The sequence below is a fragment of the Panthera leo genome, chromosome A1, assembly GCF_018350215.1.
Source record: "Panthera leo isolate Ple1 chromosome A1, P.leo_Ple1_pat1.1, whole genome shotgun sequence".
In the NCBI taxonomy this organism is placed as follows: Eukaryota; Metazoa; Chordata; class Mammalia; order Carnivora; family Felidae; genus Panthera; species Panthera leo.
The window spans coordinates 16,333,227-16,349,305 of NC_056679.1; the positions used below are offsets into that span (position 1 = coordinate 16,333,227).

Below are 16,079 nucleotides of genomic sequence, written 5' to 3' on the forward strand. Positions count from 1 at the left end.
CTTGCAAAATCTCAAATGGATATTTCTTCAACGTTAGGGGCACTATTCCTTTACTTTCCCAAAACTGCGGATGTAAAAGCAATTCAAAAATCCATATTGTACAGAAAACAAAATAGATGAGGATGCAGATTATGTATTATTTACTTTTTATTTATCTCAAAGTGGCAGTTGATTGCTGGATTAGATTTCTTTAGGTCAAGGGTTTCTTTGTGATCATATACTTTTTAAAGTTTTTTACTTTGTGATCATATTTTAATAATATTTTGGTCACCGTAGGCAGCCAAGCAAACCTTAAAAATAACAGCCCTCCATGAGAAAATACGTGATTGCTTTATTGAAACTTTGCTCACCCAAACCATTCTGCTAACTTTATTCTGTCTTTTCATCTTGAATTGTTCTCCTGTTGCTCTGCTGTGGGGAAATAGGTTCTACTTACAGAAATGGGTGAGAAAAAACTTAGGGAAGAAAGCCGCCACCACGGGGTGAAAGCACCCGAGATGTGCTACTGAGATATTGTAATGGGATCATGAGTAACTTGTTATATCACCTTCAGGAAATTACTTTCCATATGACATCAATATACAATTGTACGTCTATCACAAACTTCACTTGTCCCCCAGACCCTTTGCTTCTTATGTACACAAGTCAATGATTACTGTCTGATTGTTTTCGCCACGTTCACATATGTATGATCATTTTCTTCACATTCACCACGTGGATAATATCTTGTTTTTTTCATGTTCGCCACGTGGGTAATATCTTGTGAGCTCAATAAATATAAATATGGAGACGAAACCCCTGTTCAGGGCTCTTGTCTCCTCCTGGACAGTAGCCTCCCTCGTATTCAATTCTACGTCTGCTCTCTTGCTGGACAAGAGAGAACTCCAGACTCAGTCTGTGACACTCTGCTACAGCGGAGTTGAAGAAGGAGCAGAAGCCAGTGATTCTACATCAAGAATAATATGGTGATTCTATATTTCCTTGGCTTAGCACAAATAATAAATACCATAGGGTGAACTATACCAGATAACCTTTAGAATATCTTCCAAACCTAAACAACTATCTATGATTTTAAGAAAAACAGTTCCATTTTCCATTAGTTTTATTATAAAGGTGTGTGTGTGTGTGTGTGTGTGTGTGTGTGTGCGTGCGTGTGTGTGTATACACATGTACACACACTTCTGGGTATTGTGAAGTTCACCAAGAAGGAAAAAGTGATACATATTTTCAACATAATATTTTAAGCAGTATGAATGGGGTATATAGGCTATCATGGTAGCAAACAAGAGGGACATTTTGTTCCATCAGGGTTTCACAATTTGTCTCACACATGAATGGGGAAAAGGATTTGTGTTGTCTGCAAAATAACTTCCTCCAGTCTGGGAGGCGGGGTCCATCTCTGCACACTCCACCATCAGGTTCAGAGACAAGCTCGTCTCTGAGCCCTCAACCTCTGTGTCCAGCCACGCACAGGGCGAAGCTGTGATGGGTGCTACTTGACTAGTCATCTTCTACACTCCTGTGAATATGCCCCTCTCACCTCTTCCCAGAGATTTCTCAGTGCGCTCGCACTACTCCCTCATTACTGTCAATCATTTTTAAGGTATTTATGTGTGTGTGTTGTGTGTGTGTGTGTGTGTGTGTGTGTGTGTGTGTGTGTGTGTTTGTGTGTGTGACAGAGAGAGAGAGAGAGAGAGAGAGAGAGAGAGAGAACAAGGGGGGAGGGCCAGAGAGAGAGAAGGAGACAGAGAATCCCCAGCAGGCTCCGCACTGTCAGTGCCTAGTCCAAGGCAAGGCTCGAACTCAAGAAAGTTGAGATCATGACCAAAGCCAAAGTCTGACACTTAACTGACTGAGCCACCCAGGCAACCTCACTGCAGATCTTTTCCTGTGATAATTTAGGGGGAATTGAGGACATCATATAACCAGTTTTGTTAAATCATTAACTTCAAAGCATTTAAAATTGGATTAGGACCCCGGTATGAAGGAATTTCTGGATGCTTCTCTGGAGTCAGGACATAGAGAGATCTTTCTATGTTGCTCAAAGATCAAGTTGTACTCCTAGATTACGCCATGTTCTAATGGGCTGGCTGAGCTTGCTGGATATCTGATGGCCAAAGTAACCAGGCACTTTGGCACAGAAAGAGTAAAGACCATGAAAACAGAAAAACCAACTCTCAGATCTCCCTTGGGAAAATTATTCAACTTCTCTGAGCTTCAATTTCCTGATATACAAGACAACAATGTAAAATGGTCTTAAGAGAATGCCTGGTACATTGAAATGCCCAATTACTGTTAACAATTTGTATGGTTATTCTTTGATCTACAACCACCATAGTAAAATGTAATAGAAATTTACAATGCATCTGAACCTATTTGCTTTCTCAAATTACATATTGGTTTTGAGGAAAATTATCGAACACACTGCTAACTGAGGATTCACTGACATTTTGAGCAGGGGGTAATACACATAACATAAAGTCTAAATAAATGCATCATTATTTCTAATTTATACTTTATTCATCACGGTATTATTGTATTCAAAATTCACACTTATATTTGATGGTACTAAAATTGCTTCACAAGTAAGCCTGTATCTCCAAATCAAACAAATCTATCTACTTCCCCTAGGAAAATCCAGATACCAAGGAGGAATGGCATAATTAGGTTACACATGAGGGGTGAGGTTCCTGCAAAGTTAAATCCACTCCACTCAGTCATGATCTCATTTAAGGGGGGAAAAAGCTGTGGATTCAGTTGGTAAATTTGCAATGATGAATTTCTCTTATCTTGCAAAAACCACCCATTCCTTCTGGGTTGGTTTGAGCATTCTCTCAGAAGGCTATATTCTGTAAACTGGCTCTCATAGGCTCCAGGCTCACAGTTTAGAATTATTGCCAAGTGTTTCTAATACATGATTCAAACAACAGTGACTTGGAACATTGATATATCTAGAAGTTAATTGATCTAGAAAATTACTGCAGAAAGAAAAAATTGTAGTAATGAAAATGAGAGTACTCTTTCTTCCTAACTGCTTGAAAAATTGGTTCTCAAACATTTAAAATTCCACACTACTTAAATCCTCATTTTATTGTGCTTCAGATATTACAGCAATAAAATTTTACTTACCTTGCGTCTTACCAGTGAATAAGTAAATATAGTAGGTTGGAAAAGGAGGTATTTTGAAAACAGCTATGAGAAGTTCTAATCATATATTTTTTTTTAATTCCCAATTATATCGACACCTTATCTATTTGATTAATTATAATTGTTAAATGACTCACTGTTATTCCTTAGTGATTAATTGTTCAAATCACTATAATTAATTAAAGTCAATGAATATATGGCTTACTGAGACATCATGTTATTATTTTTAGATTTAATCACAACATTTTTAATGGATTTGGGGGGGGGTTAATAAAAATGGCTCCAAAGAAAGCTTTTCACCAAAACTCACATTTGAAAGATCAATTTCAATCTCTCTTATTTTTTTAAATAAGTTCTGAATTTTTAAAATGTTATTTTTGTTAATTTTTTGAGGGACAGAAACAGAGTACGAGAGGGAGAGGGGCTGGGAGCGAGGGACACACAGAATCAGAAGCAGACTCCAGGCCATGAGCTGTCAGCACAGAGCCCAGTGCAGGGCTTGAACCCATGAACCACAAGACAATGAACTGAGCCGAAGTCAGACGCTTAACTGAGCCACCCAGGCGCCCCTCAGTCCTCTCTTATTTTAACATAAACTCACTCTTCATACCAGCACTAACCCTTCACAATGCATTTGCTTTGGGGAATATGTAGTCTCTTCAATGAACATACGTATTTTTAATTAAATTAAATGTAATAAACATAAAATGATCTAATGGTACCAAGGTGGAGGGACTTAATGAGCTCTCTTAATGCTAGGTACTTCAGTGTGTTAACTAATGTTTCCAACTACTTGCTGAGTAAGGACTATAATCCTCCTTTTACTTATGAGCAAGTCAAGGCCCTAAAACTTAAGGATCTGCCTGAGATTATAAAACAGGATTTATATCCAACTCTTTCTCTCTCTTGATTCTCTTCACTATATTTCACTCCTCTGTCCGAAAGCAGAGAATAAGGGCTCCATTTTGTGTACCTTTACGATGGAATGGAAATGTCTCAATGCTTGGAGTTTTGTTTAATTGTTTGAGGTTTTTTTTTCCCCCCACTTGATTTTTAGAAAAAGGCTAAAATCCCTTTACTCTTGTGGGTTCCAAACATATTTAATGATGATGATGATTATTTGACTTTCATAGTAAGCGTGGTATGCTGAAAGGGAAGAGTAGGGGCATGTGGCTCAAAGGGATTATTTATAATTGGCTGGTCCTTGAGAAGAATAAAATGCCAATGTAACTTATGGAAGTTAAATGGTGCATTATTTTATGAGTCAGAATGACCAGTTAGCTTATGCTACATTGTCATATTAACAGTATACCATAGTCTGTCTTTTAAAAATTCTTCTATTTGGGACAGAATTATTCATATCTCTCATGATTGCCATTTGCCAGCTGACTAAACACAATCTATGCTCCATGTTAGATTAACTTTCAAACTCCCTGCTGTGGAATAATAAGACTCAATTTAATTTTTAGACTTCCAAAGTGCTTGTTAATAAAAATACTTTATATTGGTTACTACTTTACATCTTAAAAAGACTTCAAATTGGTTACTACTTTACATATCAGGGGATAAATTTCAGCTTTTTCGTACTAATGGTAGATTTAGACAATATTGTAGACAACCTTTCTGTTGACAGTCCAAATAAGAATAGAAAGTATAATTGATGATTTATCTACTATGTCACACAACAGGGTAATAAGTATTTTTGAGGGAGAAGGTCTTTAATACTTTACTGTATTTCTCTCTTGCCCACTTTTCCTCTCAATCTTGTTCTCCCTGAATTTTGATCATTCCTAAGATTACAGTTACATATATATGTAGGTTCACTTGCTGTCAATATCCAAGCTGTAATAAAAACAAATAGAAAGGGTAACCTCAATTCGTTAACTACCGAGGAAGGTAAATGTGTTCATTCTGTAAGGGGCAGCTCTGAAGACTAGGGCGTAGAGTGTCTTAGCGTACATCTTTCTTTATCAGGCATCAACTGAAGTTCATGGGACTGCAAGAAGGCAAATTACTTGTTCTAAAGCCCAATGAGGAAAACAAAATTAATGCAAGAGTTCAAAGTAAACTTTTCAGGGTATCTATAGTCCTGAGGGAGAAAGCAAATGGTTTCTATCTGAGAATTTTAGATTTCTTTTAAGAATAAAGTTCTCTGCCCAGTAGCCAGAGATATACTTATTAGTACCGATATCAACTGAGAAAACTATTCTTTATTTTTAGTCAGCGGGGCATATTTTGGGTTGGATGTCTATTTGCATTAACATACTACTGCCAATATCCTATTTCAGACCCTGATTTTCAGATCGCATAATAGGCACTGTTTCTAAAGTCACAAGTTGTATTAGCAAATCTACTGAAACTATTTTTAAAAAGTTCCTCTACATGCACTGAAGTAGAAAGTCAAAGAGTGAACTGAATTAAATTCTCCTTTGCTCTCTCTGAGTAGGGTTTCCGATGATTGCATTTTTCAAATGAAAAAAAAAAAAAGTCATGCACTCTAGAGGGTAAATTGCCAATGCTTAATTTCATCTTCGCCGCATATGTTGTGTCATTAACATATATCCTCGTTAACAAGAAGGCAGATTATGGCATAATACAGTAATAACCGTATATTATGCTGTTATTATATGTTACCTTATAAAATACCTTTATGCAATTTGAACACCACCAGACTTTAAGAAGTAAATAAATACTATGATTCTAATTAACAGCCAAGAAAACCAATGTGTGGAATGATTGGGAGATCTGTCCTCTTTCTTAGAGAGTGGTGAATGGGGCTGGAAGTCAGCATCTCTATCCCTCAGCCCTGCTCCTTCCCAGCACTTTATAGCTGCTAATGACTTTGTTATTCCTTAGTATTTATTGAGCATCCAAATGAGAAATGACATTATAATATTCAAGATAGAGACACAGCCTGAGTATAGAGATCTAGAGACTCTTGTAAATTTATCTAACTCATATCCCAAACTAGGATAATTAATGATGTAAATGATTCCCATTCAAACTGTTGTAGTGCCTATAACTGGGAAGCATACAGTTATCTTTCATGACTCCTGAGTTCCAGCACTGATATTTCCTGCTTTTGTGATCTGGAACATGTCAATTTTACCTTTTTATTCCTTCATTTCTCCATCTATAAAGGGGGATAACAATAGCACCTACCTTCATACAAAACTCTTACCACAGTTCTGGGCATAGTGACAGGCTTAATGAATATTGTCTAGCATTATTACTGTTTTTATAATTATTATTTTTATTTTCACCATCATCATTCAGACTATCTCAAAGTTCATTGCCAGCTATGAACCTGGCATAGGTACACATGGGTATGTCCTATGGGTACATACTGGGAACGTCTTTCCCTCTTTTGTAAAATGAAGTGATTGGGTTAGATAATCTCCAAGATCTCTCAAAGTTATAAAATCTGATATTCTTTTTAGTAGAGCTCTAAAACAAATTTCTTCAACTGAAGTACTCCAGGCTTAACTGTTGAACTAATCAGTAATGTTTAGGAAAATTTTTTTTCCCAAAGAAGGGAAAAATATAATAAACATATTAGTGAACCTGGGAGACTCTCATATACTAAATATCACGTAATCATTAGTATTTAAGGACATTAATTTAAATCTCCTGAAACCCAGTTTGGCACAGTAGAGTTCAAAACCTAACCTACGATATACAACCACAGGCATTTTCTAACTTTCCACTTCCTCTAAGTCAGTGGTTCTTACAGTGCTGTCTCCAGACCAGCAGCATTACTATCACCTGAGTACTTGTTGGAAATATAAGTTCCAGGGTCTCATTCCAGATCTGCTGGATCAGAGACTCTTGGGGTGGGATCCAGCAGTCTGTGTTTTATTAAACCCTTCCAGTGATTCTAATGATGCTGAATACTGAGAACCACTTTGTAAGTGAAGAATGGAAGAGAAAGCTCTGTTTCTGATAAACGTTTACTGAAGCAGTTGAAAGTGTAATTGAGTGTGGCCTTGAATCTGGCCTTAGATGACGTCAAAGAGAAAGGTCTGCTAGAAATAATTAAAAGTCAAGTAACCAATCAATTGGCTCAAAACGGGGCTAAAAAGTCACTCTCAATTATTCCCTGCAGAGAAGTAAGGTACTCAGAAGGTTAAAGAAAAGTCCAATAGAATTACCAGAGAATATCAGAGTAATTGTAGCAAGGGAGCAGTCTACATGAGAACACATAACGTTCCGTCTTCTTGCTTAGTGTAGAGAACCACACATTCTCTATGCTGTCTACTGGATGAAAGACATTAAGTATTACTCTTTATACTTTGTGATAATAAAATAAAAACAAAACACTAGAACTCAATACCCTGATTAATGTTGGTCTACATTAAATATGGAAGGAAATATTTAATGATCTGTGTCCATCTATTTATCTAGCACAACTGAAACATCTTCATTAGATGCTGCATTGAGAAAATCTTTTAACAGGCTAATAACCACAAGCATTTAAACAATTTATAAAGGCAAGAAGAGAAAATCAATGTCAGAGCGATAGGAAGAGAGATGACTTTATTTGTCTCAATGTCCTCACTATCATCTATGTATCAACCCTAGACCCCTTTCTTAAGTTCAAAATTCCAAATTGCCTCCTAGATGTCAATTTCAATAAAATAAAAACCGAGTATATCCAATCAGGTTCCATAGACTATGTCCCATAGTCTCTATCCCAGTGAATGCTGTTAACTTTTCCCAGGTATATATCCTTGAACACCCTTCCTCCTTCTTCTTCAGGCCCTTCTCCTGCCCCCTTATGCCCTCTACCCACTAATAGTTTGTATTTACCAAATCCAGTCAGTAGAATTCATCATTACCTAAGGATTTATTCCTCCTTCATCTTTTCCATTGTGATAATCTTTTTTTCATATCCCCGTGATATTTTCCTGTTTCTTTTCACAACTAGATCTTAATACTCCAAAGAACGGGGACAATGTCTGCTCCCTAGCGCCCAGGACAACAACACGAGGCAGAGTAGGCGTATGCAAATTATAAATTGTTCCCTGGTGAATGTACACAAACTAATCTAAAAATCTCATGGCCCCTATGACTTCAGGACGCCATCACACACTGCATCTTTTTCCAGAGAAAGAAATTAATCTGTGAAAAACTTACAAAAGAAGAATATATTTCCTAATCCACATCTGTCACATTTTAAGTTCTTAAGTAAGTGTTCTAATAATCATATTTGTATAATTTTTATATTATATCCTCTTTCTTGACCCATTTTAGGACAAGTTTATCTTTTTTTTTGCCTAGTTGGATACTATTGTTTTCAATAATATTAACATTTGGCTTTAGTGACCTCAACAGAATTAATGGCAATGTGTTCCAGAGTCTTTGGGGGGATAACCATGAGACTAGAAATTAGACAGATTATAATGATACACAAAATGGCTTACAACAATCATAAGAATCATCTAAGCAATTACAATTTATAAGAGAAAGGATTCCTGTTAAGAACATATTTGCTGCATACAACACACTGATTTATGGAGGCTGTTATTCCAAAAGATGTTGGCTGTACCTAAGAGATGTAGTATCTAAGTAAATCACAGATAAACAGCCAAGCTCTAAAGGGATTTACTATCCCCAACCCCCCAGCCTGGACAACATCTTTTGCCTGCTACATTGTATACATTTTATGTTCTCACAACCTCACTTTCATTGTACAATGTACCAGGAACTTTAGGGGTAGGTTGGATTTGCTCTTTCAAAATTACAAAGTTCAAACAAAAAGATACAATTTTTTGTTTATTCTCAGTGCCTTCACCCAGGAGGAATTCTAGAATGTACAAATAGAAAAGGAAAATTCTTGGCCAGCAAACAGATACAAGAGAAATCTTCCAGAAACACATGGCCTGGGATATTTCTGACTCCTGGCACACTGCAAACCTTTACTGCCTTTTGTTAATAATCAGGGTTCAGATCAAGTGCCTGGAAGGAGCCAGGACCTACTTGTGAGACTAGTTTAGCTCAGAAGTTGAATATCTTCCAACAAACACTCTCATAATAGCAGATATCTTCTCCAGACACCAAATTACTCTGGCCAGAACAAATGTCATTTGCTAAAGAGACACTGAAATGTATGGCCAGTGTTCTCTAAAAAACAGCACTAAGGTTATTTAGTAATAAATGTAAAGAATGCATTTAAGGACAATTTTGTTCAATAGATTTGTTGCAATTTACATTGATCCAAAAAAAAAAAAAGTTAAACCATTTAAAAAAAAAAGAAAAAGATCCAGACCACCGTCATGACACCTCTCTTATGGTCACCTGTATAGACCAAAACCAAGAGGGTGTACAATATAAGGCCATTGTTATTAGAAACGATAGGCTATGATTGCAGAAGGAATTTCAAAATCACAGGGTGACTGAAGAAGTAGCATCTGAACTTACACAGATGAAAACAGACTTCTACTCACTCCTACTTGTGTCCTGCACTCTCTTAGTGGTAAAAACCTAGGATATAACATATATCTTTAGGTGTTACCATTATTATCTGCCCACTTCTGTCCAGGTGAAAGGACAGACGGAAGGAGAGACGAAACAAGTGAATTTTCTACCAGTAAAATGTTAGCAGTATGATGGAAAGGGAACACACAAACAATTGGATATGAAACAGACAACAAAAAGCCAGTAACCCAACAAGCCGAGTATTGTCCTTGTGGAGTGTGGCTTTATGAACCTTAGGTTCAGCCGAGGGGAAGTGGTGGGCATGCATAAAAACGGACCATAGAACACAGCGAGACCTTTTTCCAGCCATGAAGTTTTTCTGCAAATAATGGCTAGCATCCTGATAAAAGTCCTCCAGGAGAGCAGAAATAATAGTAGCCACAGCAGAACTTGCTTTAAAAGAATGTAACATCTCCTAACGGTCTACCATTGGCAGAGCTTGTGCATTATCCAATATGGCAGAAATCGCTAGAGTGTAATAACACACGTTTTAAGATTTTACTTTAAAAGACATTTTGAGTCACTAAAGTTTGTGCAATGTCTTTGCAATTAGTCTATTAGACTTGACGCAGGGAAGTGAAGAGTTCAGTGTGAGAGGAAAAAGGATCAGACAATTCAGATACAGGGCAGTCACAAAGGGAAGAATCTAGACAGAGAAAAAGATTCCTTATTTGTTTCCATGATTTCTTCACTTCCTTAGCTGTTAAAACAAACAAACAAACAAACAAACAAACAAACAAAACTAAGCAAAACCCAAAGAACAAAAAAATAGGAAGGTAGGGAAAAAAACACCCCACAAATTGTATGTAGATTTGTGTGCCTTTTTAGTTTATTTTGTACTGATGACACTAAGATATAGCTACACTTTGGCATTGGTAAATTTAATACAGTTAAGCCTATAGTCAGAGTTTAGTTATTTTCTAACAATCCTTTTTTTTTTTTTAATTTGCCTCAATTTAAAAGAATCCACTAGAGTTTGCTAATGAACAATATCAAAATTAAGTGATAGAATTCACTTTTGCAGTAAGATGCAGAGTCCCAGAATAGGCAAACAAATTAAACAGGAAAAGAGCAAAAAGAATTCAGCCGGTTGCTGTAGAATGTTGAAAAATGAAAGAGGAAAAATAGCCACACACACAGAGTGAGCCCCAACAGCATTCTAGGCTGAGCATTACATAGAAATATTTCCAGTGTAAGGGAAGCCAACACAGGCCATTTTGTTTTGCTTTAGTTCTCCCTCAAGGTCTGATTTGCCAAGCAGGGGGTGCAGGTGCTGGTGACTGTTGGTGGGTAGTAAGTGTGTATCTACCAGTAATTGTCTATCACAATAGTTCTGACTTCAATTCTTGTAATTCTTAAAATCCGGGGAGAATTTTAACATCCACAGAAACCTTCTGCAAGTAAAATATATTAAAAATGGTGCTTTTGCACATACCTGTTTTTCTCCACTGGGCTTTTTGTGATTCAGTAACAGCTCAACAGCTCCAACAACTTCTTTCCTAATAGCGTGTAATAGAGCATCTCCAACATAGACATTAAAGCTTAAAAGTAGTTCGATGAGCTCCAAGTTCTCATTTTCAATTGCAATGAGGAGAGCAGTTCTTCCAAGAGGATCAATGCAATTAATATTGATTTTAAAATAAATTTCAGCTTCCTCCAGGGATTTCTTGACACTTGCATAATCTCCCTTTTCCACAGCATTTAAGTAGGCTTTTTCTGATGGTGAGAGTTCGGATTCCGCTCGGACTATCCTTAGAGGGATGCGATCTCTGTAGGGGGCATTCACATTTCTTTTGTAATAGAACTGAGCCATGTTTCATGCCATGCTATTTCCTTGTCTCTGAAAGTGCAAACAGAACCCCAAAAAACACAAGGATTAGTGCTAATACCCTTTTTAATCAGTATGTGTCACACTTAACAACTAACTATAATGCCAATAACAACAATTATACCATCATTCTATAATTGATTTTTTTCTCCTTAAACAATGGAAATAGGCTTAATAATTATTCAGTTATCTAGAAATGCAAGTTACAAAGTCCTAGTCTAAAAGGAATAAAAAATTGGAAAAGTTACTTTAAAAGTGGCATCTGTCAGAGGAGGTACCTGTAATTTTTGGAAATTATTTACAAAATTTATCGTAAATATATACAGTTTTTAACAGAGAACTCTGAAACTTAAAGGTTGTATCTTTGAGGTCCTAAAAAGGAACCAGGGATTTTCAAATGTATCATTCACTATCGATTTTGCTAAACATATAGATGCTATTGAAATTATGAAATATCACTATCTTAGTAAAATGCTTTTCATTTGTAATGTATCTATTCTTAATGTCACTAAGTACTGACATCAAAGTTAATATGAATTGATGATATCAATATCAATGAAATATCATACTGAGCCTGATAAGTATAACTATCCCCTTTGTAAGTGAATTCACTTGAGGGGAATGAATGTGTATTGATGACATTAATGATCAAGGTGAGTCTAAGCAATTTACCAAACAAAGAATTTAGAAATGTTCATGTAGAGAAAGTTTATTATGAAAATGCTATTTTCTTAATTCTATTACCTTGATATCATGAAACAATAAGCCACAAGACAGAAATATTTTCATTATATAATGTATTATTTGGAAGTTATAGTAAAGATACAGTTGAAGATGAAGGAATTATTTTAAATAAATAAAAGATCATCTTAAGATAGATTAACAAGAATGAAGTCACTGGCAATTATATTGATTTAGTATTATCCTACTGATACAAACTTGCAGAAAAATCTATTATGTTTTTAAAAATTTTTTATTGCTATTAGCTCCTGATTTCCTATTTATGATCTGAACTATTTTATTATTCTATGTCATTTATATTCAACCTACATGTTTATTTACATACATTTACTATTAAATTAAAATTAATGGGGGATTCTGGGTACCTGAACATGCATAGTCATCTTAATTGATCTTTTTAGACCTAATCATTTTATGAGTAAATTAACCTGATTTGAATAATACTTTAAAGGTAGATTAAACATGTATTGAATGAGCAAATGTGATTACATTTAATGGAATGTTTTCAATTTGGGAAATTATGCATCATTTTCATGCTACCTCAATTTAATAGGAATTTCCGTTATCAAGTAGTTAAGTTTCACTTTTTGATGTTTCAGATTATTAATCACAATTTCTCAAATATTGAGGTTCAGCATATAATACACACAACTTTTATTTCCTAATTTGTTCCTTTCTGACATTAGGTTTAGTATCTTATTAAGACCCTTTCATAGATGAAGCAAATGTAACAATCTCATAAGCCAGAATATTTTTCTCAAATATTCCACATTTTATTAGCCTTGGTGTTTTAAATGTATAATGACCAGCTACACAGCATAATATACACTCATTTCTGCAATTTCAGACAGCGGGTATTGTGAGTTCTTTAAATGGTAATGTTAATTTTTCAGAGGAGAATTTTCAACTCTATTACTTTTAGGTGTGCAAATTATAATCAAGCTTCAAGCTTGGTATTTGGAGGTCCTCCAGTATTTGGAGATGTTTTAACTCACTACAATCATGGGATAGAATTTATATAATTTATATTATGGGATAACAAGGACAATTTAATATTCTAGCATAAATAAAACTACAATAAATCAAGATTATTACGATCCTACATATCTCATTATAACTTTCTGATCCCAAATACCAGCACTTCCCTCCCAATCCATGTTAGCATCAGTAAGAGTGTGTGGAATCAATGTCAGTGGTTTTCACATTGTAATTTTACCAGGACTACAACATAAATGCTTCATAATGATAATGAGTGGCACTAATATTCCATTTCAATGCTCACTTTGTTTATTTGCTCACTTTGTTCTTACTCCAGACTCTTGGAAAAATACATAAACATTCCTTTTTAGAACTGAATTCAAGCTTTGCCACCAATAGTTGTTTTGCTTAAGACTAATGTTTCAAAGTAACTTACCGAAAGTACAGGTTAAAAGAAGATATGAAAATACACACACACACACACACACACACACACACACACACTTTGCAGAACTCTGTCTGAATTGTTAGTCAAGATTAAAAATCACCCTAGAGAATGGAATATTTTTATTTTATTTTATTGCATTTACTCTATTTTATTAGTGATGATATCAAATAATTAGATAGTGGAGGGGCCTGGGTGGCTTAACAGCGAATGACTCTTGATTTGGACTCAGGTCATCTCAAGGTTCGTGCGATCGAACCCGGCATCAGGCTCTGTGCTGACAGCATAGAGCTTGTTTGGGATTCTCTCTCTCTGCCTCTTTCTTTGTATCTCTCAAAATAAATAAATAAACATTACCAAAAAGAATTAGATAGTAAATAGCATTTGACTTCTCGCTTTTAAAGCACAGGATGGGGTGTGTTGGTGGTTTAGTGGTGAGCATAACTACCTCCCAAAGCTCAGGATGTCAGTGACAATGAAGAGACTGGTGAACAACAGAGAAGGTACTGGAGAAACTGGGGGAGAGGAGAACAGATAATGAGAAATTAGATTTATTCAAATCTATTTCATTTAATCCAGATAATCACCATAAATGTAAACTCCGTAAGGACGGGTTAAAACATGATACTTCCCTGAAAGGAAGACATATTCTAGTGAACACTGTGTTCAAAATGTGAACTAGGTATGAGACGTTACATTCAGTTACCTGTTTCTCCATCCATAAAGAGGGGCAAACAACACTATCAAAGGAATGAGTGAGAAGAATCAGTGTCAGCGCTGAAAAAGATCTATTAACAGTATTGTCGTCTTTTAGTTTCTTGGGTTTGAAACAAATATAAGACCTCACATTGAGAAAGATAGATGGAATTTAAATATATTAAAATTTTAAATACATTCAATAAATGAAATTTAATTATTTACAATGAATTGCAAAACACACACACATAAAACAATTCTGGTTAAGACTTTAGAAGAGTGAACATTATATAACTTTTCAGTACATAGACTTTAGACAAGTCGGATTATTTGAGTTGCAGGGATACTAATAAAAGGACAAAAATCAAGTTTAACTTTTGGAAACTGTGATAGACGGATGTGACAGTGAGTGTAAGGTGCTGATAAGGCTGATGGAGTTCCTGAATTGACACATTTATCAGCAACTATGGAATTGGTTCTGGATAGAAAGTCTGTAAAAGAACAGGAGGCTCAGTACAGCAAAGATCCTGACCTAAAGCGTGCGAATCAATGCCTGTTCCTGGTCTTGAACTTTCAGAATGAACTTTCTGGAAAGGAGAAGATGTTTTCCCCCATGAAATCACAGAACTGAACAGATTCTTTGATTTCAATGCCCCCTGTAGAACACACAATCCAGAAGTGAAATGAATGTTTCATTGTTATGTTTCAAAGACTCAGAAGAGAGATGGGAAGTGATGGGAAAAAACCCCTCAAATTCTGCAATGTGAATTTTTAATTAACTGAAATTTTATTTTCTGTAAATGCGTTGGGAATTAAAACCATCAAAAAGGTAGATTGTCATCAATCCCAAGAGAAATTAAAAAAAATTGTCACTAGATATGAGAACCACAATTACCTAAGCAACATAATGATATATAGAAAAAGAAAAGTTCCAATATTTACATGGATCAGAAAGCATACTCCCTAGAGGATGGACTTAGTTGCTGGGTGGAAAGAACAGTGCGCTTCCAAAGAACACAAGGGAAAGAAAATATGCAGAATACAGAAATCTCCACTCTTGAGCAGAAATCATCAAAGTTAAAAGAAAAGTTCCATATATATATATATATATATATATATATATATATATATATATATAATATTTTTAAATTATATATATTATATATGTATATATATGCATATATACACACATATATATTTATAATATATATTATATTTATATATATAATATATATATTTAAATTATATATATTATATATGTATATATATGCACATATACACATAAATATGCATATATATATATGTAGTTTTTTATTCCCTACATTACTGTCAAAGCATTCATGTTTACAGGTTGACTTCATCACACCATGAGAAATCTGACTCCCATTTTTTGTTAGGGTACTACTACATATATTTAAGTTGCTTTTGTACTTTTCATGGACTCTGGTATGAAATAACATTTTCTCAGATAATTTACTGACATTTGATCCAATTCAGATTTTTATTTTTGGCTATTGGTATAGTACATTATCTCTATAATCTTTGATATAATACACACTCCACAAAAACACCAAATGCTCTAATCTTTGGTACCACTTTGAATTCCAGACCAGTTCCTACTGTCTTCAGGCAAGATACCACGTGAACATTTCAGTAGCTGTAAGTCTTGTACCAAAAGTGCCACATAATTCACTGAAATGTTTTGTGACTTAGCCTGACCAAAACCCAAGTGACTCTTGTTTTGATGTTGTAAAAGCACACTGACTA

General features: G+C 35.2%; 1 protein-coding gene across 2 annotated transcripts in view; it reads right to left on the bottom strand.

Moving 5' to 3' along the window:
• Nucleotides 1–16,079, bottom strand: part of TRPC4 (transient receptor potential cation channel subfamily C member 4) — a 197,270-nt gene that overhangs the window by 131,375 nt on the left and 49,816 nt on the right. For both annotated transcript variants that reach the window (XM_042903570.1, XM_042903497.1), the window contains exon 2: nt 11,060–11,464. In XM_042903570.1, coding sequence (XP_042759504.1) covers nt 11,060–11,437 — 378 coding nt within the window. In that variant the 5' untranslated portion in view covers nt 11,438–11,464. The remainder of the gene's footprint in view (nt 1–11,059; nt 11,465–16,079) is intronic.